The sequence below is a fragment of the Crinia signifera genome, chromosome 2 (genome assembly GCF_055691185.1).
Source record: "Crinia signifera chromosome 2, ASM5569118v1, whole genome shotgun sequence".
Lineage (NCBI taxonomy): Eukaryota > Metazoa > Chordata > Amphibia > Anura > Myobatrachidae > Crinia > Crinia signifera.
The window spans coordinates 366,379,534-366,405,909 of NC_139218.1; the positions used below are offsets into that span (position 1 = coordinate 366,379,534).

At 43.9% G+C, this 26,376-nt stretch overlaps 2 protein-coding genes across 5 annotated transcripts in view; one reads left to right on the top strand and one right to left on the bottom strand.

The window, feature by feature from the left end:
- NPAT (nuclear protein, coactivator of histone transcription) overlaps positions 1-18,506 on the bottom strand; it is a 35,470-nt gene extending 16,964 nt beyond the window's left edge. Inside the window, exons 1-10 of the mRNA XM_083169980.1 lie at positions 18,288-18,506; positions 11,454-11,572; positions 10,362-10,422; positions 8,839-8,911; positions 8,674-8,714; positions 7,170-7,406; positions 4,536-4,617; positions 4,322-4,433; positions 3,216-3,307; positions 882-966 (exon numbers count right to left, since the gene is read on the bottom strand). Coding sequence (XP_083026106.1) covers positions 882-966; positions 3,216-3,307; positions 4,322-4,433; positions 4,536-4,617; positions 7,170-7,406; positions 8,674-8,714; positions 8,839-8,911; positions 10,362-10,422; positions 11,454-11,572; positions 18,288-18,324 — 939 coding nt within the window. The 5' untranslated portion in view covers positions 18,325-18,506. The remainder of the gene's footprint in view (positions 1-881; positions 967-3,215; positions 3,308-4,321; positions 4,434-4,535; positions 4,618-7,169; positions 7,407-8,673; positions 8,715-8,838; positions 8,912-10,361; positions 10,423-11,453; positions 11,573-18,287) is intronic.
- The window catches only part of ATM (ATM serine/threonine kinase), a 108,068-nt gene continuing 100,162 nt past the window's right edge, over positions 18,471-26,376 (top strand). For 2 of the 4 annotated variants that reach the window (XM_083169976.1, XM_083169979.1), the window contains exons 1-2: positions 19,793-19,944; positions 26,046-26,224. In XM_083169976.1, the coding sequence (XP_083026102.1) occupies positions 26,153-26,224 (72 nt within the window). In that variant the 5' untranslated portion in view covers positions 19,793-19,944; positions 26,046-26,152. Of the gene's footprint in view, positions 18,553-19,792; positions 19,945-26,045; positions 26,225-26,376 lie in introns of those variants that run through there. The other 2 variants (XM_083169978.1, XM_083169977.1) reach the window with 2 other exon arrangements.

Consider the following 26,376-nt stretch of genomic DNA (forward strand, 5'->3'; position numbering starts at 1 on the left):
GGGTGTTTTTGCTGCGAATCGCGGTAGGGGGGGTCGCGGGGGAGCGGGTATTTTTGCCGCAAATCGCGGGAGGGGGGGGGGAGGTTTTGCCGCAAATCGCGGGAGGGGGGCGCTCACCTGGTGGCTGTGGAGTAGCAGTGCTGGGCACCATGGGAAGGCAGTGGGTGTCTGGCACTGTCTGTGGGCTCACTGGGCTGGTTCTCTGTCACATACCTCCCAACATGACCCTCTCCAGGAGGGACACAATGCTCTGTTTCTAGACTTCCCCTTAATGTATGATTGCCATCACCTGTTTTAAACAGGTTAATTTCTCAGAAAGGTGTTCAGCACAGATGAAGGCAATCACACATTAAGAGGAAAGTCCAGGAACAGAGCGTTATAGACACAGACACCCACTTTGAGTGACAGATGTAGCCAAATATATAGGAGATTGGAAGACACAAACAGTGGTTTTGCCTATTTAAATTGACCATGAATAATTTAAAATTGGTCCTGCAGCACCAATCCAGGGCACCCCTGCAGGTGTCCTGAGGCACCCCAGGGTGCCACGGCACACAGTTTGGGAACCACTGCCCTAATGTATGCATCCCATTAGCTGCTTTAGCAGTCAGTGTTCACTGTACTATTATTATTACTACTAGTTATTTCTATTGCAGCATTTTTACAAAGAATATTTAGCCATTTCCATCAGTCCACGCCCCAGTGGAGCTTACAATCTATTCATATTCACCGACCACATGTGTTTACATACAAAACAGGAAAACTGTGCACACATATTACAAATACTACAGTTAGGCATTAATGCTAATCATTACACCTACCATGCTGCCAATTCTTAAAGGAATATAAAATACTACAAAGACTAGGACAGATGAACGAACCTGGAGTCCAAGGATCTCATCGATGGAAGGGTCATGCTCACCGGTTGCTCCATCTCCCTGTTTGGAAGACTGCGAAGCAGAGTCACTTAGGAAAAAGAAAGAACAAGGGGTGAATTCCAGCCCATGTTGGGTGTCACGTGACCATTGCTATTATTTCATTCATTCTGCTTTCACAAGGTGCAGAAGACAGATGCTGAACGTCAAGAAAAGTCGGATTCATTTTACTATTACTTGTGAACATGTACCACGTTAACCCTTTAAACTCACACAATGGACCAGATGTATTGAGGTGCAAGTACAGCGGCCATAGTGGGATGGCGGAAGAACTGTGAGGTTTTTTAAAAGGGAGCGTCGGTTACAATGTAAACCAATGCCTTGTAAATGACTGCCCCTTTAAAAAAAATAAAACTCCAAGTTCGGCCGGCAACCCGTACAGCAATACATCCGGCCTAATGTTTTGTAGCCCAAACAAACTGGCCAGTTCGTATTCATGTGTTGTGCTTGCTCCATCCAATGCAAGTATATAGTCCGTGATATTGTGTGCCCTTTAGTGAAAACGAATCGTGTGGAATGTGGTTTTCTTATGCTGCTTTCAGACCGCATAACTGGCTTTGACCCTGTATTTGGAAACGTTTCCAAAAACGGGTCTGCCAGATAAAACCCCTTTCACACCGCAGCACTTAAACGGTATATTACCGTTTAAGTGCCGATTTTTTGACACTGGCAGACCCGTTTTTGGAAACTTTCCAAATACAGGGTCAAAGCCAGTGCAGCCTTCAGCCCCCCCCTCGCGTGTCGACCGAGAGCATGTCGACGCCCCCCCGCGCATGTCGACGCCCCCCGCGCATGTCGACGCCCCCCGCGCGTGTCGACGCCCCCCCCCACCCCGCGTGTCGGCGCCCCCCCCCCCCCGTGTCGACTTACCCCGTGCCGGTACCTCCGTTGTGGACTGCAGCTCAGTATGCTCGGAAAGCACTTATGAAAAAAGTGTCTTCCAGAAAATGGCTGCCCCATAGGAAACCCTGTTTAAAAAAACTGTCTTCCGTATGGGGGGCAGCCATTTTCTGAAAGACACTTTTTTCATAAGTGCTTTCCGAGCATACTGAGCTGCAGTGCCGGGAACCACAACGGAGATACCGGCACGGGGTAAGTCGACACGGGGGGGGGGGCGCCGACACGCGCGGGGGGGTCGACACGCGGGGGGGGGGGCGTCGACACGCACGGGGGGCGTCGACACGCGCGCGGGGGGTGTCGACACGCGCGGGGGGGGCTCCAGTGCTGTGAATACTTAATGAGCGCTCATTAAGTATTCACTGTGCTAAATTTAGGACCCAGCTCATTGGCTGGGTCCTAAATACCGTTTCTGAGCCGATTTTTGCGCTAAAATACCGGTTCAGAAACGGGTAGGACCCTGCATTTTAACCGGTTAGAAAAAACGGCATTTTCTAACCGGTTAAGTGGGACTGGACCTTTCAGACCGCACACATTACCGTTTTAAAACGGTAAAAAAACGGCAATTTACCGTTTTAAAAGTGCGGTCTGAAAGGGGCATCAGTGTCTATGAAATTTGGTAATCTGTGCTCCATTTTTTTGTGTAGGATCCTCATCCTTACTTAGACTTATTGTGTAGTGCTTGTAGTTACTTCATGTTAACTACCTTAGTGCATTGATAGTTATGGTATAAAAAAAAATAAAAAAAAAACAGCAGTTAAAAGTTTGGCAAAATTTTTTTCAAAATTACTTTTTTAGGTGCCAATTTGTAGGTTTCATCAAATAGACATTCAATCAGTGTACCACGTCCACTCGTCATTCCCAATAGGAGTCCGTGTGGATAGTAAAGTTTGAAAAGGAAAAATAAAATCCAAACAACCATATGTTGTGTAGACGTATAGAACAGATACCCGCATAGATACAAACTGGCCAATAGGCATAACTTAAAGAAGCAACACAGAATGGGGCAGATGTATTGAGCCTGGTCAAGTAATAATGTGGTGATAAAGCAGAAGGAGATACTGCAACAGCCAATCGGCTCATGTCATTTTTTTAAACACAGCTGATTGGCTGGAGCTTTAGCAACTTCCGCTTGAACACTACAAAGTTTAAGGGTGCCAGATGACGTCTCGACAGCCGGGATTTCGACGGTCAGCATACCAACATCGGATTTCCGACTGTAAAACGCCCGCAAGGGGCTTCTTTGCGCTCGTGCTCCTGTCAAAGTACCGGCGGTCGGTATTCAGATGCCAGTATAATAATGACCATAATGTATACCATTATACATTGTGATCATTAGTAGTGTGCACAAAACAGCCTGAACTGAGATTATCCATCACTTACTTTACAAGGAATCTGTTAATATTCTCAGCCAATTTTTCTTGCAGGGATTTGTTGCTCAAGATCTTTTCCCTGGCAGTCTCTATAACCATTTGCTGAAAGCAGAAGGAGGTTTGTGTGATTACTGCCTAGCTGCATGAGCTGATGAACAACATTCTTGTGCAGGAAGACTTGCATGCAACGCAGTGACTACAGGAATCTAAACACTGCTCCCAAGTACTCTTGGAACATTGTTCCAGCATTGTTTGCGAACATAGGTAATCTGTCTTGGTGACGATTACCAATTCTGTATTCTAGTAAAAACCTGTGCAAGCAAAGTCCTAGTTTCCAATGATAGCGCAGAAAAACAAAGGGCCACATTCAGAAAAAAACAACACGCAGATGTGTTTGCAGTAAAGTGATTATCTGCCGAATGCGACTTAAGGTGTGTACACACATATCGGTTTACTTTCGATTTTGCCTTTTCCACCCGCTTTCGATTTGGCCTTTGCTTTTTTCATTCGATATGCACTTTAGCATTCAATATCGAATTCGATTTACATTCAAGGCACAGTGTACACATTCCATTTACTGGATCAAATTAGTTATTTCCTTGCCTGCAGAATCTATTTTTGTTTTTGGTATAGAGAAAACGGGAGCGCGCATCGAATCGAATGCAGATCGAAAGCATCTTAAAAACCATTCAATTTCGATTCGATTTTGCCTCTATAAGCAAAATCGAATCGAAAACCTGTCAAAATCAAAGCATGTGTACACCCCTTTAGTCACACCGGGAAAGTACAGCAAAAACTCTGTATAAGTATTAAAGATGGCTCTGGTGTTATACGTACAAATGGCCATTCTGCATGACCATATGGTCACTCAGAAGGCCAATGATACAGATTCTGCTGGCTGAGACATCGGCATAATTATGCACAGTATCTGTTTATGGGATTGTAGCTGCAAAACATCACTGTACAACCACGCATCAGGCACATAGGACTGCTAAACTTCCTTATAATACTACAGTATTAGTATTTTTTAATTACGAACACACAGTCAATGAGATATGGACATTTGCCGTATATATGAATAAAAATATCTTCCAACCTAAAATGTTCTCTACTTACAGGAAAGTCATTATCTATGATCACTGTAACTGCGTCACTATCTCCCACAATGTCATCCTGTGCTGCAGCGCTTGCAATCAGCGGAGCGATCCGCCTCCTCCTCTGAACTTCCCTGAAACAGTGAAGAAAATGAATCGTTATTGATGAACACTACACAAATTTGGTGCAACAACAAGAATGCTAAAATCAATTAAAAAAATTTAAATTCACTCACGGTTTCCGTCTCATAGGAGAAGAGGTGGCAGCAGGTGGCTGTTTTCTCTGTGTCACAGAACGGCTTTGAGTAGGCTCCGCAACTACAGGACAGAAAAAAACAACAACTAGCAATTAACAACCATCATATTCCCCAATGTATGAAGTGATTTGTGAAAACAAAAATAAAATCCTGTTGCTTTAAAAATGAAAGATCAATTGTGTTAAAATGTTTTGATTCATGACTGGGAGAAAGCCCTAGCCATCAGGTGATCCACCAACGTCATGAAGTCCCCCTGGACTCTAAAGCTCTATACCGATGCAATAAAGAATACAGTATCTATCCTAATGCCTATTTCCCTATAGATTGTAAGCTTGCGAGCAGGGCCCTCCTACATTTTGACTGTCTGTAAATACCTTGTTTGTCGTATCACTGTCTCCTTTGTAATGCGCAACGGAATATGCTGCGCTATATAAGAAACTGTTAATAAATAAATAAATATCTCATCTCAATCATATTCCAGCTCTTTCGAAGCCTAATAACTTTGTTTCTTCCCATCCAATATAGAGAAACATCTTAACCACTGGTGTCCTACTCTGGTGTCACTAGCAATTTTTTTATAGTGGTGGCTCTTGGTAATCCACAGAGCGAACTGTCCAGCGATCCTTAGTGGAAGTCTTGCTCTCCTTCATTTGATCTTAGATCTCAGGATGTAGGCTCAATGGAAGCAACATCAGAGTGCTCCCTTGGAGTGAGTCCTACCGTGCAGCAGGTCCTGTCCGCACCTGCCATTCGCTCTCTGTGTATAGTGTAAACCATCGTGGGAGCTACCTAGTGGGGTACCGGTTAGGCCAGCTTCTCCTAAACGATTGCCACCTGGATATAGGTCCACGATACCAGACATAAGAGCTTCCTGGTCGCTATGCCTAACCTGAGTGCCCAAGTCTGGCTTTTGCTATTCGGTTCCTTAAGAAGCTGGTCAAACCAGTACCTTTAGCAAGAGTATACTTTGCGTCACAACCACTGAAGCCAATATAATAGTGCCAATCAAACGGTATCACCCACATACGGGATGTCTCAAAGATGCGGCAAACCAATTTCAACAATGGATATCAAAACTGGTTCTGACATAAAGGCATCACATCACCCACGTACAGTATTCTGGCCTTGCCACACTCGGCTTTGAACTGGAACAAACGCCTTTAGATGGGGAACAAAAGCAATTTTCAAGAAACCAGCCTCATGCACAGCCGCCATTAATGGTAACCAACTGTTCAATTACAGACCCCTGTGACACCAGAAGCATATATCAGGAGGCAGTGTCAAAAGTAAGCATGGGTGGGACTGTATAGTTCCTGTCTATGCTTCCAAATTCAGATGCAGTCTTGGCATTATATAAGGCAGCACAGAATAGAGCCTCCAGGAGGAAATGCCCTAAAAGCAGGAAGCGGACAGTAGAAGCACCTAGGCACATTCTCCGCCTGTTCTTGGACACATACAGCCATGCCCTGTATGACTGCCATTGAAGCGATTACCAAAAGGAATAAATAAATAGAAATAAAAGAACCTAAATTGCCACTAATATAGGCAGTGTGTGCCGCAGTGCCATCTCATATGTAAAAAAGAAAAAAAATTATTCCCAGCAGTCTTTGGGAAGCAAAACTACTGCCTGATCCTCCATATTCCCAGTGTCCCAAATCATCCATGCAGTAAAGGTCCATACACACTGGGCGACTATGCACAGCGTGTATGGACAGCGATGACCGGTATTATCGCTGGGGGGAAAGCCGCTCAGTGCATACACACTAAGCGGCTTTCCCCCTGCCCGGCCCCAACAGCGCTATGCAAAGCTGTCCTGAAAGACACTCATCTGTTGGTATAACCAGCAGATTATCGGCTTTCCCGGAGATGTTGCGGGAGTGCACAGCAGCGCTCATTGCCAGGGCATACACACTGGGTGGCTTTGAGCCGAAAGCCGCTCAAACCTGCTGTTTTGAGCGACTTTCAGCTCAAAGTCGCCCAGTGTGTATGGGCCTTTAGGCAGAGTCAACTGCAAAAGATGTTTTTTTCTGTTAAATCATCTAGGAAGCAACTGTGGCATATAAACTGCACTTATAATACCCTGCATAACATTACGTGACAATACCTTCTGCTTCCCAATGCGCCTTACAGTTCATATTGCTGCAATGGTCACCACATTAGTAGCAACATTCAGTATGTTTAACCCTTTGTGTGCCAATGTTGCTGAGCGATCCTCAAAATAGCCGCTAAAAATGCCACCGTCGCGCACAGCGGCTTTTCTCTTAGTATAAATAAAAACAAACACCGCCGAGTCAATTAACTTGAAGTTTAGTTAAATATTGCACCCAAAAAGAACAGTCGCTGTGAGAGACGCTGGCATTTTTCATGGAGATTTTGAGGATCTCTGACAGCAATGCTGGCACTCAAAGGGTTAAGCTAACTAATCTTGTTACGGTTTGAAACCACAAATCATTCCCATTACCCACAAGGCCAATCAGACTAATAAAAGTTGTAAACTTCAGAGTGCGGACACACAATTTGTTTCATGCGCATTACTTATCTGAGTAATAAACAGGTTTTGTTATGATCAATACCTGGTCTGAATGTGGAATTATACAGACATCAAATACTTACTGCTAACAGGAGTAGAGGTATAGCTTTGTATAGTGGAATGTGTTGCGAATAAAGGGCTGGCAACGGACTGTAAAGGACCTGAGGTGTTCAGAGGGTGCAGGATATATTGTGTTGCCATTATAGGGGTAGACGTCTGTTGCACTATAGGATGAGGCACTGTGGAAGCAGAAGCAGCAGCCAGAGGGGAGGTCAGCATTTTCTGATGTATTCGGTCATTTATTCCTTTTCTTGTGCGAGCTACGGAGCAATACAATACGGTATTAACGGGAAGAACACATACAATGCTACCAGGCTTTTAGTCTCTCTCAGTTACTTACTGTATGCCGGCTACACACTAGGCCATGTGTCGTTCAATCAGCCAACAAGTACGTGTCTATACACAATATCGTACTGGTTTGCCGGCTGATTAATTGTGTATCCAGTAATACAGCGCTATGTATAGACATAATAGAAGGCGAAGGCAAGACTGACAAAATTGTGGTTAATCATATTCATACTAGGAGCAGTAGCCGTGATCATTTACTGCTAATGGATTAGCTGGGGATATCCAATTAGCCAAGTATCGAGGATTATCATGCAAAGCGTAATCCCTGATAACCAACCCTCAGAGCTGGGGACTTAAACGGTGTTATAGGACAAAAATATGTAATCTATAAATGGGGCTAATATAGCATTATTACCGATTTTTTTAATCTCCCCAAAAATGTGTTAATTTAACTGGATACCGGCCTTAGAAAACTTAAGTTAAGATACAGATCCATTACAGTTGTGGAAGTATACAGTAGGTGGGTGTTTATTTTTAACAGAATATTTAAAAAACGAATGCAATGGCGGAGGAGCTAAACAGAATATCTCAAAGCCGAAGCCAGAACAGCTAAAATATAAGAATTGCCAAAAACTCTCTCCTATCCATGCTAGGAAATACAGAGCTCATGTACTGTGAGCTGGCCATGGGAGAGAGACAACTCCTCACCATCTGGCCGTTTCTGCTTCGCCTTGGTAAGGAGGTGAAGCAGAAAACGTTATACCTACTCGATATGTGTGGGTATAATACATATACCTACTCGATATGTGTGGGTATAATACATCTACCCGTGTTTTTCAAAATATTTAACACTATTACTAACAAATAACTCAAATGAAACAGAAATTTACTTTTGAGGGGGTATTTAATCCCGTGCGCTATTTCCGACAGGGATAATAGGGCCTGCCGCCTATTCGATGCAGTCGTACCCGACAGGATCTGTTTTGTCGGAAACGGCCACGGATCGTGGAAGTCACGGCGGTTTCTCGTCAATCCACGTCCATTTTTGCCAACACGCCCCCTTTTCGCCACTTGAAAAGCGGAACATTGAATTCCTCCTATCAGGAAACTGTCAAGCTGGGCGAAAACGGGCCATGATTCCAACTGTCGGAACGTTCTGACAGTTGGAATACAGGCTTGAATACCCCCTTAGTATTTTCAGAACAATTCTATGGCGGAAAAATGACACTGCTTACTTACTTCTCTGATGGGTATTAAATGCTGCAGACTCCTGCATGCACCTGACAAACAAGCAGACATTTATCAGTTAACATAAAAGTTTAAAGGCATGAACATTAGATGGCAATAAAATGTCCCCAATTCAGCCGACGTGACTGCAGCCAATTTTCAAATTTGTAAACATACCTGATCTGGGACAGAGTGAGGTCAAGCTTTTTCCATAGAGAAGACATCATAAAAGGGATGTCAGCTTGATTTTCTGAAGGAAAAAAAGGTTAATTGCATTTAAATTAAATTAACAAAGCAACAAATGATTAAAATGGAATCAGATTAAGAATTCAAAAACATGCATAACAAATTAGCTTGGTCAGCTTTTTTTTATATACAGTATATATATATATACTATATAGCGCTTCCTTCCATCCCCTTTCTAGATATATATATATATATATATATCTTTTATCTGTGTATGTATGTAGGAAAAGTCAGACTAAGGGGGATTCCGACTGTCAGAGCATCCTGACAGTCGGAACTCTGAGTCGTTTTCGTCCACCTCACCTGCAACTCAACAGGCGGTATTTAATGTTCTGCCTGTTGAGTGTTGAAAAGGGGGCGTGTCGGCGAAAGCGGCTGTGTATTGTCAAGAAACAGCCGTGAATTTGTCAATCCAGATTAGACTGGTTTTAAAGTCGGACCGGTTTTGTCGAAATCTGCCTTCAATGCGGTCGTAAATGGCAGCATTGAATAGGCGAGGGCTGCTATCTCCCTTGTTGGAAATAGCGCCCGACACTGAATACCCCCCTAAGGTTAACTATTCTTATTTTGTAGGTAAAAATGTGGGGAATTGGTTCACAACTGCCTCAATGATTAGGGAGGGATTTATTTTTTTAGCTTAATTAGGACATCATTTTTGGGGTTATTCTGCTGAATGCTCATGATGTGCGACATGTATAGGGGGGTGATTAGGGATGGAATTTCTGTTTTTAGGCTTGCAAGGGGGAGTTACTGGTGGTTAATATTTTTAAAAGTGGCAATAATAACGAAAAAAATCTACTTGTAGGAATTACTTACTTTTTATTATGTGCTGTTTCTTACTGTTATCTTTCCAATGATTTCAAAGTGCATAAAATTTGCCATATTGAAAGAGCCCCGAATGCTAATAAACATTTGCTATTTTTGGGGTTATAGGTTGATTTTCAGACACTAAAAGTCCATACACACTGGGTGATTATGCCCAGTGTGTATGGACAGCAATGACCGCTGTCATCAATGGAGGTAAAGCCGCTCAGTGCATACACACTGAGCATCTTTCCGCCTGCCCGGCGCAGTCAGCGAGGGGGCGGATGGGTTTGCATAGCGCAGCGCTATGTAAAGCCATCCACAAAGCCGCTCATCTGCTGGTAATACCAGCAAATGAACGGCTTTACTGGCGACGATGCGGGAGTGTGCATCACCTCTCACCGCCAGGCCGTACACACTGGGCGGCTTTGAGCTGAAAGCCGCTCAAACTTACTGTTTTGAGCGGCTTTCAGATCAAAGTCGCCTTTAAAGCGGCTATCATAATAGATAATGGCAAAGACACAACTGGGATAAAAAAATCAAATTCAATTGGATTGTGTGGGAGAGCACAAATGGATTTAGATGCTATAGGAGTGTTAAATCAAGCAGTATATAAATATTACAACTGCAAACATGCACAAACTACTCACCCTTTGCTTTCATGGTTATATATTCATTTAAGACAGTCGTCAGGTTTTTTCCAAAGAGAGACTAGAAAGAATGACATATCGTAAAGATGAATGTAAAGTGATTAGCAACAGTTATTTTTTATATGGGGAAATAGCGGTACAGAAGAACCAGGACTGCACAAACAGGAAATGATTGTGTCATTGCCCCCCAAAAAAACGGTTACATTATCAGAAAATCAGCATCACTCGGAAGCAGTACCACATGGTACTCTGGCTATGCCTCATGAATATCATTTGGCAGGTCAGTGATGTCACTGGCTCTTAGCAAGATGATAGGCTGGATATTGGTTGAGCCTCCAATTTTTTTCTTATTACACATGCTGATGCGGTTTTGGTCGCAAAACAGCATAAATGACTTATAAAATTAGTTTTTTTTAAACCTAGCATATTCCCACCCACTTATAAGATGAGGGCACATATGGAGATACGCATGTCTCCATATTGGCTGCATATGCACCTGGTGTACGACAAATCATAGCAGCCAGAGAGGGAGAGTCCGGCCTGCAGCTGTTATCAGGTAGGCTGATGTTACACTACTCGGTCCTGACATAGTGATTCTTCGTTGACTTGATTTAATAAAATTATTATTGTTTGGCTCACATACCGGATATGCCGATGGTTAATATACCTAAAAAATCGGCAAGAACTAAACTACATAAAAGTGAAAACTGCACAAACATCTGTCCTGTGGTTTCTAAGCTTAGCGCGTTCAGACAGACAGACAGACAGACGTGCTTCATGACTTTTATAATATTTATATCTGCTGTTTTTACACCAAATGGAAGATTTTGAGAGGGTCAAACTTTTTTTTTTGCCATATAAATAAGGACCACCCTAATGTACATGCCAATTAGCCAATGTTAGCCTCAATTATGAATTAGACCAGGTTGTAACCCAAACATCTTGTCAAAGCAACCCCACGCTAGAATGCCGATGGGGAGTACGCAGAGGCGTATATTTACACAAATACCACACTGGCAAGAAACAAAACCACACGTACAGTTATTTGCCACATTGTACATAAACTGGAAGCACATGAGAATCCGCTCTCACCAGCAAACAGCCCGGGATGTTGCCGTCATCTGTGTAATGCTCTGCATACTCCTTGAGGTTCGGACTCTCTGCGATGAATGCTCTGCAGGTAGCTGTGAGCTTCTCCTGCTGCAAGTAGCCTAGAACCAGCACAAGAGAGATATTATGGCCCAAATACACACAGCCAGCAGCAATATATCAAACTTATTTGACAATATGCAAGTTGCATTTAAACAGAAAAATGGACAAGTCAAACTCAACGTTAAAGTAACATTTCTACAATTATAATAAAACATAAAGATAATGCATAGATGGGTTAGCAGTAGCCCCTCGAGGCACAATAAGGCTGGGGCCACACACAGCAGCTAAGTGAGTGTTGGTCAGCAGGACACGTTTGGCTGCAAGGAGGCTGTGTGGAGTAGCATACAGCAGTGTGGCTGGGTCCTGCAGAACAGGACCCGGCCACCGCCGACTGGATTTCTTGTGTTACACAGTGCGGCACAGTGGCACTGTGTGAACACATACATTGTTATGTATGTGTTCTTCCTGAAATCCGGCCGTCCCGTCATCCGGTCCTACTGCAGCATGCTACGGTAGGACCCGAGAACTGCGGCCCTGCCACTAATGAATGGGCAGCCACATAGTAGCCAATGGGAAGACTCCTTAGGGAAGCCAATCCCAGGATTGAAAAAATGCCCCGGGACTGACCTCCCATGTCACAAGTAGTAACCAGAATGTTACTCATTGTTCAATTTGCCCCAAGTTTCAGGGAAATATGGGATATAGGGGTAGATTTATGAAGCTCGGTGAAGTGATAAAGTGTCTGGTTTTTATCACCAGCCAGCTCCTATCTGTCATTTTTCAAACCAAGCCTGTAACTTCACAGTTAGGAGCTGATTAGCCTGTGATAAAAACCAGACACTTCACCGAGATTAATAAAACTGCCCCATAGTTTTCTATGTTTTATTCCCCCTTAACATAAGCAGAAAAACGGCCAACTCTAAATCTACTGGTCAACACTAAATGCAACCACCTTGTTTCTATAAAATCTAAATGAATGAACAATACGCAGAAAAAAATGATCAGTTCGCTCTTAAATGATGTCTCCAACTCGTGTCTTCGTACAACATAACCCAATTCAAAAACTCAGCATATCTGTAAAAACTCCATGGTTTGCTGCACCCTGATACTTATTCCAGCACTATTTGCCCTGTACTTGTCCTATATGGTCTTGAAATGTCAGTGTGTGCTTGTTTTGTTTATGCACACTGATATTGAGTGCTGTGATTCCCATGTGGGGCCATATAAATAAAGTATAATAAATGACTTATTAAGACTCTTACAGGTTTGGTTAGTGGATACTTGAGGAATGGTTTCCCATTGAACAATCAGACTAATATAATACAGTAAACATTTGAAGTGTGTAATTGATTTACAAAGGACAGTAACAATGGTGATCCTATGCAGATTAAATGATTCCACAGATTATTATAGATTACTTTTGTTAATGGCGTATAGCATAACACATAACAAACAAGTGATTTCCATTCTGAAGCAGGTAATTCGAGTTTTCTTAAACTAGATTACTCAATATGAAGTAGCTTTGCATACACCATATTTATCAGAATCTGCCGTTCTAGTGCAGGAGTTTCCAACTCCAACAGGTCATGTTTTCAGGTAATTTAAAATGCTCATTGTTGCTTTTGCTTTATGCCAGGAGTCACTTTCCTGATATATATGAATGGATTCGGTATGTAATCCCGATGGCCAAATTCCCAAATGGGTCATAATCCCGACAAGGACAAAATCCCGACATTTAAAATCCCGACAGGGTTAAAATCCCGACATAAAGAATGTACAGGTGAAACAGTCAACATGACTTTCCATCAACAGGTTGCGAGGTCGACATGGGTTTTTTTCGCAGTTTTTTTTACCCGAATGTCGACACAGTAAACATGGACACAGTTGGAGGTGAACCGCAGCCCCTCGCTGCGCTCGGCACACTATTTTATTCTCCCACCACGCCCTAGTGGATGGTAGAGAATGAAATACCGCCTGTCGCCACATGTCGGGTCAAAAACCTGTGAAAAAACCCATGTAGACCTTGCGACCTGTCGACGGATAGTCATGTTGATCGTTTCACCTGTACATTCTATATGTTGGTATTTTGACCCTGTCTGTATTTTAAATGTTGGGATTTTGTCCATGTCAGGATTTTAAATGTCGGGATTTTGTCCTTGTCGGTATAATGACCCATTTGGGATTATGGCCGTAGGGATTTTGACTGCATCCCATTTGAATATATATTCTCTTCCAAGTTCTAGGTCTCTTACAGACTGCAGCAGGATTTCCTCAAGATCAGTTTATAGCTTAACCCATGCAGTCCTTTAATCAGATATACACCTGTCAAGTCTGTGGTATTTTGTGTTCTGGACTGTCACCGTGGTGGGCCAGCAGTAGACAGAGAATACTTAAAACTTGGAGGCTTGCGATAAGTCTTGCGCATGATCAGAGAGCCTGGTGCTAGAAAAGTGTTAATGGATTACCTGATGGGTACCAGGGAATTGGTGGACATCCACGACAATCTAAACCGGACGGTTGTCTTCACTGGTAACTCTTCCCTGTAATGGGATTTTGTTTTCGCTGAAGCCAACGGGCAGGTAGTGGCCGACTGCTTGGGTTTTCCTGTGCTGGATATAGGTCATTGGGTTGACCCGATTTAGGTCAACATGCATTGTGTCAACCACTGAAGGTCGACAGGGCTTGGGTCTACACCTGAACCAGGTTGACATGGCTAAGGTCAAAGCAAGCATTCGGTTGACAATGGAAAGATCGACAGTCAAAGGGTCAACATGTGTTTTTCATGGCTTTGTGTCCCAAATATCAACATGGACACTGCCAAGGTGCATCGCATGGCACGGTGCCTCGCTGCGCCTGGTAAACTAATGTATTCTACCTACACGCCATAGTGGATGGTAGGGAATGAAATACTGCCTGTACAACCTTCTCATTGTCAACCTGCTTGTCTCGTCCTTCCGACCCTGTGGACCATAGCCATGTCGACCTATTTCAAGTAACGACCTAAGCCCTGTGGACCTTTACTGGTCAGCCTAATGTATTTTGACCTTCGTAGTGTCAACCCTATGACCCACATGCCTCCATTCCAGAAGTGCCTTCTGAAGGGGACACATATGGAAATGTCCATGTGGACCTCTTCCACCAGGAGGACAATGGCCCCCAATACAGCAGTATCTGATCATCTTGCAGGGTTCTATCACTAGGTTAAAATGTATTACATGGATAGGAATGTATACAGGATAAGGAAGTTCCTATGTTACGCCATTTGGAGAGGTCATTTTCAGCTGTTTGGAGCTTAACACGATAACCCCCAACATCACTCCCCCTGTTGCTATAGATGCTACCAAGATTTTGCTGAAGACACCAACAGTCCAAAGGTGAGAGCTTTGTACTGCACCATCTCAATTTAGTGATTCTCAGCCCCACTAAATTTGTACACTAGAAAGACCCTTGGACTGCTCCCATGGAAGGAATTTGTGGAGAATTTTTAGAATCAAACTAAGGCAGAACTAAAGCTGGCCATACATCTACAGATTCATTGTCAGATCTTTCTGGTTGGAACAAAACCCTAGTAATGGATGAGATAGGGAGGCCAATCCTGGGCCATTTTTTCAATCCCGGGATTCGGGATTGAAAAACTGTCAATACCGGGATTCCCGGGATTGGCCTCCTGATATGCCCAATAATTGATAAATGACCTCTAAGCATAGAGGAAATGTGTGGCGAGCTGGCGGCATTTGAGGCGAGGTGACTGTCACTCGGCGGGCCGGGGAGGAGGCAGGTAACCATGTCTCCGGGCAGACGCGGTGGAGGAGGCGAGATGACTATGCGATCCGGGGAGGAGGCGGGTAACTCGGTGTTCAGGCAAATGTGGTGGCGTGGGAATCAGTGTGTGGCTGCGCAGCGTGATGTGATCTCTCACATCACGCTGCGCAGCCACACAACTTTGTTGCCAGGCAGCGCAGCGTGATGTAAGAGGTCACGCTGCACAACCACACAGTGTTCAAACACCGCCGCATCTGCCCGGACTTCAAGTTAACCGCCTCCTCCCCGGCCCGCTCAGCGGTACACATAAGAAGGGAATCAAATGCGCATACGCATTTGGATCCCGTAATCCCGGGATTGGAGGCTCCAATCCCGGGATTATGGGATCCAAATACGCATGCAAATCCCGGCCAAATCCCGGGATCCCGCCGATCCCAATCCCGGGATTGGCATCCCTAGGATGAGAGCAAATGAAAGTTGACCATTTGCTTTGAAAACTGACAAAAACTGTTATTCAGATACGACCAGGTTTTTGCTCCAACCAGCCACATCCAACAATCGATTTTTAGATATATGGCCAGCTTTACAGTCTCAACCAATTTAAATGAACTCAAATACCAGTGATGCCTGAAACAAGACTACTGAAAGGATGACTTTTCTGCACTTTTGATCCATGGGAACAAGTATAGAGATAAAAAACAACAATAATATTTGTGGGGGATGTTCAAGAAGAATATCCATAAGTAATGGTTGTCGATATTGTGTAGCCAGGAGCTGGGCATAGCGAATCAGCCCTCACTGCTTCCTTAAATCCCTGCAAATTTGGAAATCCAGAAGGTAAATTCTTACATAACTGTAAGGTTATGCATCTTGGGAGACACAACCAGTGTGCTACTTAGAATCTAAATGGGGTAGAATTGGTTAAATCAAATTTGGAAAAGGACCTTGGAGTCCAAATTGACAAATTGGGGTGCAGTGCTTAATGTAGCAGCCAAAAATATAATAGCCTGTATAAAAATGAGCATGGAAGCTAGGGACAACATAAATCATTATGCTACTGGTTAGACCTCATCTAGAATACAGAGTACAATTCTGGGATCCTCACTACAAAAAAGGACATTAGAGAACTGGAAAAAATCCAGAGTAGGGCAACCAAGCAAATAAAGGGGTTGGAGGTATTAATCTATGATTATCTGAATAAGTCATATTTATGCTTGAAAAGAGACATTTAAGACATGCTTAACATGTACAAATATATCAGGGGACAATATAAATAACTGTTAATCATCCTATTTACTTTCAGGTCGGGGACTAGGACACGTGGGCATGAGCTCAGGCTAGAGGAGAGAAGATTTCGTACCCTTCCAAAGGAAAGGCTTTTTTTTTTTATGATCAGGACAGTAACAGTACAGAACTCTCTTCCAGAGGTGGTGTCAGAAGACACAATAAATACATTTATATTAAGGTTGGACAAGCATTGATTGGATAAAAACATCCAGGGGTACAACATAATTTATCCCCATGTGGAATCAAAGTACAAAATTCTAAACGGGACAACACCCTCTAACGGGTCCTGTAAAAGGTTGAACTTTATTGACGTAAGTCTCCTTTCAACCTAAACTACTATGTTACTACACTCCTTTGTCGGAAAGGTTCTTGTATGGCTGGTAGCTGGAATATTTTTAATAAAGAAACAGCAACTTCTTTGATATACTATCCACAGGACATCATTTAAACTACTGAGTGTCACCACAGTGACAATCTAGTGAAGTCCAAACCTTTTTTTGTAAAATGATGCATTATATGTACAAGTAGCCATCTGCATCAGCTTTGCTCTGCATTGGCCATTCTGTAACTTGATCGGAAGTTGCCCCACCAACCTAAAGACTAATGCTGGCCACACAACAGACCAACTTCCCTCCAACCACCCAAATAGTTGCTTGGATGGGATAAAAATATGGTACTGGATGGGAGCAAAGGGCAATCAGAAATGTGCTCACAAACCCAGGAAAATGGACAAAAACATTCAAATTGTTTAAATCAAACAGGTTCAACTACAGTACCAGTTTTTGCCCTTTTCCAGATTTTGGGAGCAATTTTCTGAAGAAAATATTACATTTGCTCCCATTCAGTACCATATTTTTATTCCATCCAAGCAACTAGTTATATGAAAGTTGGTCTGATGTGTGGCCAGCATAAGCAACCCAAGAAATTGTGAAAACATGGACAGATGTAAACAGTGTTTGAGATGGACCTCCAACTTCTCGTCACTGCAGTCCTTGACTCACAACCGATCCAAATCCAACAATAAGAGGCTCCAATTTGCTAGTCCCAATGCAATTCTGGCAGTATAACCACTAGATTTAAGTCAATACTGGCTTTGATTGCATTAAAACGAAAAGCTGCTTTACAACTATCAGACTAGGATATGCCTGTTTGGATTAGAACCCACATTCACCATCCTAATTTAAATACTATATTATTGATATTCAAAATCCAACGATATCGGAGTTTTATGATAGGACACAATTGCCCAACAGGACCTGAGCGCAGAATAGTAATAATACATTATTGTATGACATGCTGGAGGTAGCACACACCTGTAAAATATATGTCTATATAATAAGCAAGTATGTCATGTCCTGGGACCGACACGCACATCTGGAGTGCGCCCATCCACTCCACTAATAGCTCCCACTAATATGGTGAATGAGTAACGGGAATGGTGGCTGGGGCAAGATTTTGAGTGGAGACCCCTCAACCTGACATTTGCTGGGTCCATAGACCCAGTACTATAATAAACAATAAATAGAATAATTAAATTCTAGAGATCACAGTGACATTGTTCATACTACTACTAATAACATTACTTTGGTGCCCGGGTACTACTGTACACTGCATGGTGCTGACAGTGCTATTATTATTGTATACAGAGATGGGCAATGGGGGCCTCGGTGTGGATACCACAGTACATGGTACTTATGTGTGTCCCACCCCAGGGTGCGCACTCACCCAGCACCAGCCGGGCCACATCGGACGGGAGCAGCATAGTGGCCCCGCCTGGCTGGCATCCAGATCAACCGCTGCACGAAGCCCCTTCGCACACAGCACCAGCCCGGGTGCCAGGCTCTGCTGCTCTCCCGCGCTGCCCGCTGCTGCTGTTGCTGTGTCACAACGTAATGCTTCCCCAGCGGACGGGGCGCTGCAGTTCCGCCCGGGGACAGAGAGAGTGTCTGAGTGACTGCTGCTCAGCAACTCCCTCCAAGCCCGTGTCCAGGTCCCAACCACATACATCTCTGCATAGCAACCTGCCTCTCTAACTGCTAATACTCTGTAATCTGCAGTAGTAATAACATTACCAACTTATTCTCTGGTGGTCCTACAGCATTTATGACAGGAATTTGACATTAATAAAGCTGATAATCCTCATTGGGTGTGACAGAATACAGGCCCCCAATGCAGAACACAATATGGTCCTTTTCCACACGATTTTGACCCATTGGGCCAATAAATCGATAGATCGGATCCACAGATTGTCACTGCTGCACCAAGGATACATCGAATCCTGCGGCAGTCAATGGGATCGGATAAGATACATCGTATGCAAAAGGACCGCATATCGTATGCGGTCGTAGCCACCAGGTAGTTGCGGAGGTATTGCATGGGAGGCTGCAGGCGATAACACACTGAGCGGCTTTCCCTGTGCCCGGCGCCGATGGAGGGGGGAGGACGGTGTTGCATAGCGGAGAGCTATGCAAAGCCGTCCTGAAAGCCGCTCATCTGCTGGTATAACCAGCAGATGAACGGCTTTCCCGGCAATGATGCGGGAGCGCGCAGCAGCGCCCATCGCCGGGCCATACACACTGGGCGGCTTTGAGCTGAAAGCCGCTCAAACCTGCTGTTTTGAGCGACTTTCAGCTCAAAGTCGCCCAGTGTGTATGGGCCTTTAGACTCCACGAGCATTATCGTTAACGATGTTATCAACACTCTGTGACAAACATTATAAGGAATACACACGGAACGATATCACTAACGATATCGTTCAGTGACGTCACCCGGTCCCCGCAACATGCAGTCATTGATGATATAGTCAAAATATCACTGCAAGGGGGGGGGGGGTCGTTTACAACCTGCGGTAGCACACAACTCCACATGTAAGCGGTTAGTTACACACTACACTACACCACTGTGTCTAATTTGTATCATTCACTGCATCCATTATGACTTGTGCTGTGCCACTACATAACATAAGTGGGGTTATTATTCTGCTCCATCCATGAGCAGTTGTGTTATTGTGTGCTAGTTCAATAAAAAACCAAAATATCAATGAATGTACTGTATGTAATCTTTGCACAGGGATTTATAGATAATCACCCTGCAGAGCACAATATGACATTGCCATGTGTAAATGCACTGCAGGCAATAGTTATGTGACTCATGAGCTACTTTCTTATGTTGGTTTATTTATATCCACATGGTGGGGTCTGGCATAGCATCAGCAGTGTGTTTATGTTTACTGCTGCTGCTAAGCTTTCCGGAACTATGTTGTAGGGCTATCTGTTTGTGGCGGACAGATTAGTGTGTGACACCACTCCTGGCAGCATGGTGAAGTAACTGGCAATCATGGAATAACTGGTAATCATGGCAGGGTGACGCTGTGACAGGCCAGGTAACAACATCTGGGCAAGTAGTCTGCAGTGGGGGCAGGAGAGATGTGACGGGGCAACTAGAGACAGACTTTCCACTCGTGTACTTCTATATCCCCCTACAGAGATTGAAACACGCAGCTGTCATATTAGGAGGGAACATTGGTGTTGTCACCATATAAAAGCCCCAGTAACTTTATCTGTAAATTACATATTTTAAATTTACAGTTATACATTGGATCTGCAATGTGTGTGTATAAATATATATATTTTAATAATCTACAGTATGTTATTTATGATGACTTTTACTTTTACTTTCTGTTTCCCTTAAGTCACTTTTTTTTTCTTGTAAGTTTGGTGTCTCTCTGGCAGAAATATTGCTGTTTTTTTTTGTTTGTTTGTTTACTAGTGAATCAGTCCTAATTGTGTCAATCCTTACAAGTAATGTGTCAAAGTAAATAAATTATGCTGCACAGATGTCTTTTTTACAGCTACAAATGCACTTTGCAGTGTTTATGGTTGGTGAAGAAGACAATAAATACTGCAACATTGAAATTAATGTTTCAGACAGTCACAAATAGATTTATGGTACTACAGTAGTTAACATTTAGGGGCTGGTCCTGAGTGGGGGACAACCCCCTCCCCCCAAACAAGTAACTTTGTCAAATCATGAGAGTTGTGGGTCATATTCAATTTTGAGGGGCGTGTCCAAACGTAAACCCATACAACGCTTTTGTTTCTGATGTTAGTTTATAAAACTAAATATTATTCTGGCTTTAGTGCCGCAGAGTTTTATGGCGGTATAATCCATTGCAAATCTGCACTGACCGTGATGAAACCAATCGTTTTAATAGGTGCATTAGCGTGGAAGCATGCAACCCCGCATATGGGCACATTTTCCCATTGGGATCCTGATGGTAGGTTGACATGGCCAAAAGGTCGACAGGTTGACATGGCTACGGTTGATACATGAAAAGGTCAACATGATTTTTTTTTATTTCTTAATTTTTTTTTTACTTTACCATTCATGTGGATTTCGATTGGAATTGCTTAAATGTGAAGAGGTGCACTAATTGGGGTCCACGTGCACAGATATAGAAATTGACACCAAGCATTTTTTTTAAACTGACGTTAACTTTTTCACGTGTTAACATGTTCTGTCGACCTTGTGCATGTTGATTTAGACATTGTGAATGCAGTTGCTTCGGATTTTCTCATAGCTCTGAGTATTCCCCTCTCTAATCACTTGAACAAAAAAATAGTCTATGAACTGGTGAAGGCCACTAGTACACTACCTTTTCCGGGTGTAGTGTCTCTTAAGTAGGTCATGGATCACAAATTGGAGCAGTTTCTAAAATGGACCCTAATTCGGGGTGGTATTGTGGGCTGCTTTAGTATCTGCATGGGTTTCTTTGTCTGTCAGCAGCTGGTTTGACGCCCTGGCTGAAAGTCATGACGGTCAGACCTTATGGTTTTCGTGGACAACAACCGTGAGGCTGATACTTATCTAGGAGAAGCTTAGGTGCTGGTACATTTGCTTCTAAGGCATTGGCCTCTTCAGTGGCGGCAAGACATGCACTCTGGCTTTAGAGACTCTCCCTTTTCAAGGAAATGTATTATTTGGCCCAGAACTAGATAAAATTGTGGACACTGTCACCGCTTCCAAGATGGCTTTTCTGCCTTCTGCAGCTCCTAAGCCTAGACCAATGTCCTTTTGTTCCTTTTGCCATCAAGACAAGGCAAGAGGACGGCCCTCCTCTCGGTTTCCGACAACACCGCCAAAACCTCAAAGGACCAAGGGTCGCCAATTCTGGGCTGGTTGTCGCCAAGCTCTGAAACAAACAAAGAAACCAACGGTGGGAGGTCGTCTGCTTCATTTTGCCGACATCTGGAGCTGGACTACCTTCGACACATGGATCAACAGCATTGTGTCAGGGGGTTACTTCCTTGTGTTCAAGGGACAAGTTTCAAAATATTTTTTAACAGCTGTGCCTGAAGACGCTGCTCTCTGTCATGCAGTCAACTCTTTTCTCTCTGCGGGAGTCGTAGTTCCGGTCCCCTATACTCAACAAGTTACCAAATTCTAATCCAATCTGTTCTTCGTCCCCAAACTGGATGGATTATTCCGTTGTATTCTAAATCATCAGACCGTGAATCGATTCCTTCGAGTGCCAAAATTCAGGATGGAGTCTCTCCAAACGATTCTGCAGGCTCTCGAACAGAGTGACTATATGGCCTCCTTGGATGTGCAAGAAGGCCATCAATACTTTCTCAGGTTTGCTATTTGAAGGGATCATTATCAGTTCAGTTGAACATGTCCATTCTGCAAGCTCACAGCTGGATGATAATCTGGCAAAAGTCCAGTTTGACTCTGGCGCAATACATGATCGACTTCGAGGCCTTGTTTTACTCAAGGATACAACAGGTTTTTTTTTCCTGGGGAATAGAGGTTATCGGTCCAGGACTTGGGGGGGTTATTCTAGTTCACTCTTTCTGACAAATTCCTTCTTAGATGGACAAAACCATGTGCACTGCAGGTGGGGCAGATGTAACTTGTGCAGAGAGAATTAGATTTGGGTGGGGTTTTACTTCAAAGTGAGCGCTATATTGCAGTGTAAAAATAAAGCAGCCAGTATTTTCCCTGCACAGAAACAAAATAACTCACCCATATCTAATTATCTCTGCACAAGTTACATCTGCCCCCCTGCAGTGCACATGGTTTTGGCCATCTAAGAAGGAATCTGTCAGAAAGAGTGAACTAGAATAACCCCCTTGGTCCGAAGGTTTCTGGCCCAACAGACCGTTTTGGTGCGTTTTTGCATGCACCTTCTAGGGGAGCTGGTCTCATGTTTCCAGATGGTAGAATATGCGCTGTTCCACTCCAGGAGGCTGCAGCTGGAGCTTCTACAGACTTGAAACAGTTGTATGTGGTCCTCTGCAAATAAGTTTGACACCTTCACCTCTGTCGATGTGGCTTTGGGGCATCATGTTCTCAGTGCAGTTTTGGAGCTTTGCCACTCATGATGGGACTGCTTTGGGACATCCCAATGTACCATTGTTCCACCAGACTCTTTTACCTGTAAAATCCTTTTTTTCCGAAGCCATAGTGGAACACTGGCCGCCTACCCTGTCGCTCCTCTCTAAAGGGAGTGTTCCCTTTTATGGTGAGGGGACTTTTCAGCCTGGGTGTGGATGCTTCTCTTCTTGCTTCTCTGCTTGCTTCTCCTTTGCCTGTATCTTAGGCATGTTAAGTAAATAGCTGATCTGGCCTGGGGCAGGCTGGGTATGGAAGGGGAGGAGCCTTTCCTGCCACGCTCAAGAAGTTAACTCCTTTTGTAACCGGTCTCAAAGGCCAGAATACCCAATGTACCAGTGTTCCACCATGGCTTCAGAAAAAAAAAGGTTTCACAGGTAAGACACAAATCCAATTATGTCTCACTGAGACTTGGGTCAAGCTAACTTATGGATTTATTTTTTTATAGTCATTTTGCTTCTATTGAAAATACGTTTTTATTTAATAAGAAGATTTTAATTTACTCTGGCATTGTGGTTCCTGTTATAAACCGAGCATTATTTAAAAAATTCATTCAAAAAGACCAAGTAAAAGAATATGGTGGTACTAAATCGTACTAGTCCACACTATCACACATTACATCAGGCACATTGGCCCTTATTCAGATCTGATCGCAGTGCAATGGGCAAAACCATGTGCACTGCAGGTGTGCAGAGAGAGTTCAGTTTGGGTGGGGTGTGTTGAAACTGAAATCTAAATTGCAGTGTAAAAATAATGCAGCCAGTATTTACCCTGCACAGAAACAAAATAACTCACACAAATCTAACTCTCTCTGCACATGTTACATCTGCCCCACCTGCAGTGCACATGGCATGCCCCCAAAATGTCCGCAAGTGTCAATCACCCTGCGAGCAGGTGTGTGGATCATCTGGTCTACAACATCTAGGTCGACAAGCATTGGGTCAACATGGGTCTAGGTTGACAGGGTCATTAGGTCGAAACAAGCATTAGGTCGACATGGGCAAGGTCGATAGTCAAAAGGTCAACATGGGGTTTTTCACAGTTTTTTTTGGTACTTGTGTATTATCTGGGCGCCCAAGATTTCCATCGTAGGGCATTGTACAACCAAAAATCGCATCGCATGCGATATGATGCGATGTGACCCGATTTTTAATTGTACAGGCACCCTGATGGGTGATTACTATGTTAAATGCACCCCCAGACCTGATTTTTAATTGTACACCACCCTGATGGGTGATTACTATGTTAAATGCCCCACCATTGTTAACGCCACCCCAGTATCAACGCCAACATGAAGCGTGGCGAGCGCAGCGGTACGCGTCCTGCGACCTTTTCATACCCCCACTATCCACGTCGGCGTGGAGTTGATTTCATATAATGTGGTGAGCGCAGCGAGCCACAGAGCCCGAAGCGCGGCGAGCGCACGCGGATTACTTCACATTTAGGTACTTATGTAGTATCTGGGCTGCCGATTTTGTGATTGTATGCCTTACCTTAAGGCATACAATCAGATGCGATGCGATTCGATGCGATTTTGCATAGGATTCAATGTTAAGAAGGTCCTGTTCATTTCCCCACTATCCAAGTGGGCATAGAGTTGATTTTATATAGCGTGGCGAGCGCAGCGAGCTCCGCGAGGGGACGCATATTTCTTAAAAAGTATTCTGTGTCCCCTCGCGGGGCTCGCTACGCTCGCCACGCTTCGGGCTCGATGGCTCGCTACGCTCGCCACAGGTTTATATCCAACTCCATGCCCACTTGGATAGTGGGGAAAGGAAAAGGACCCCTTTTTCCCATTGAATTCTATGTTAAAATGGACTCAGACCATTTTAACATTGAATCCTATGGAAAAATCTTGACCATCGCGTCGCATACGATTTGGTCGCATGCGATGCAATGCGATCCGATTTCTAAATCGGACGCCCAGATACTACATAAGTACCCACATTTATTCCGCGTCCCCTTGCGGGGCTCGCCACGCTTCGGGCTCGGTGGCTCGCTGCGCTCACCACACTATATAACATCAACTCCATGGCGACGTGCATAGTGGGGGTATGAAAAGGTTGCAGGACGCTTACCGCCGCCCCTCGAGGGCTCGCTGCGCTCGCCACGCTTTGGGTTGGCGTTGATATTGGGGTGGCGTTAACAATGGGGGGGGGGGGGCATTTCACATAGTAATCACCCATCAGGGTGCCTGTACAATGTAAAATCGGGTATAATCGCATTGCATCGCATCGCATGCCATTATAATGGCATGTGATGCGACGCGATATTAAAATTGTATACTCAGACCTCTCTCTGTCTAATGAATGTTCTTGGGGAACTTTGGCCCTTAATTCCCCCCCACACACACCTGACGTATAATGAGAAACCCTTTCTAACTACTCTCTGGATGAGCTCTGTGCTTGATCTCCACATATGGAATAATGATCTATAGGATTTCACACGTACCCCCCCCCCCCCCCCCCCCCTATGTGTTTGTCCTCCCTCTCCTCTCATTCTCTCTTTCCTTTGCTCTTTTTTAACTTTATATGTTTGTCTCCCTCTTGGTTTGTAATACCCCCAACACTTATTGTTTTATAATATAGGTCTCCATTCTCAGATTGGTAGTTGATAGTAGTACCACTTGTTATGATGGAAGTGTACAATATGATACCTAAATATACGGTCTGTATTTGTATAATGTTCCTTCCTTGGAGATCTAATAAAAATTTATTATTCAAAAAAAAATTGTATACTCAGCACGGGAAACCCTCAAATCGGGTCCCATCGCATCGCATGCCTTAATTAGTGGTATGCGATGGGCGCCGTGATAAAACACAAGTACCGTTTTGTTTTTTACCTTAAAGTCAACATGGACACAGTTTCAAGTGTGTTTGTCGGCACAAAAAACAGTGAAAAACCCCATGTCGACCTTTTGACTGTCGACCTAGACATTGTCAAACTAACGACCTGTCGAACTAATGTCCTTTTGACCTTTTCCCATGTCGACCTAATGGCTGTAGACCAAATGACCGCATCCCAATCCAAGCAAACAAGGAATTCTGTTCCCTTTATATAAAATAACCCAAATTATATTTGTGTTCACAGATTACACGAAGCCTGTACGGGAGCGCTAAGATGGTGATTGGTTCATTGTTACTGTAGGTTGTGTCGTGTTCCCAGGCTGCTCCGCCAGAACCTCTGATTACCGCACCATGAGTCTCGTTCTACATGAGCTCCTGCTCTGCTGCCGGCAGCTGGAAACAGACAGGGCCACAGAAAGACGAGTAGGTTCCAATAAAGTGCTGGTGGATTGATGAGTGTTTGTATGTGTTCTATTACTGCTTAGTACAATTATACTATACCACAATGAATGTATGCGCAGATCACATTGATTTACACACAGAACCAATAGGTAAAATTAGGCACAAAAAGTATA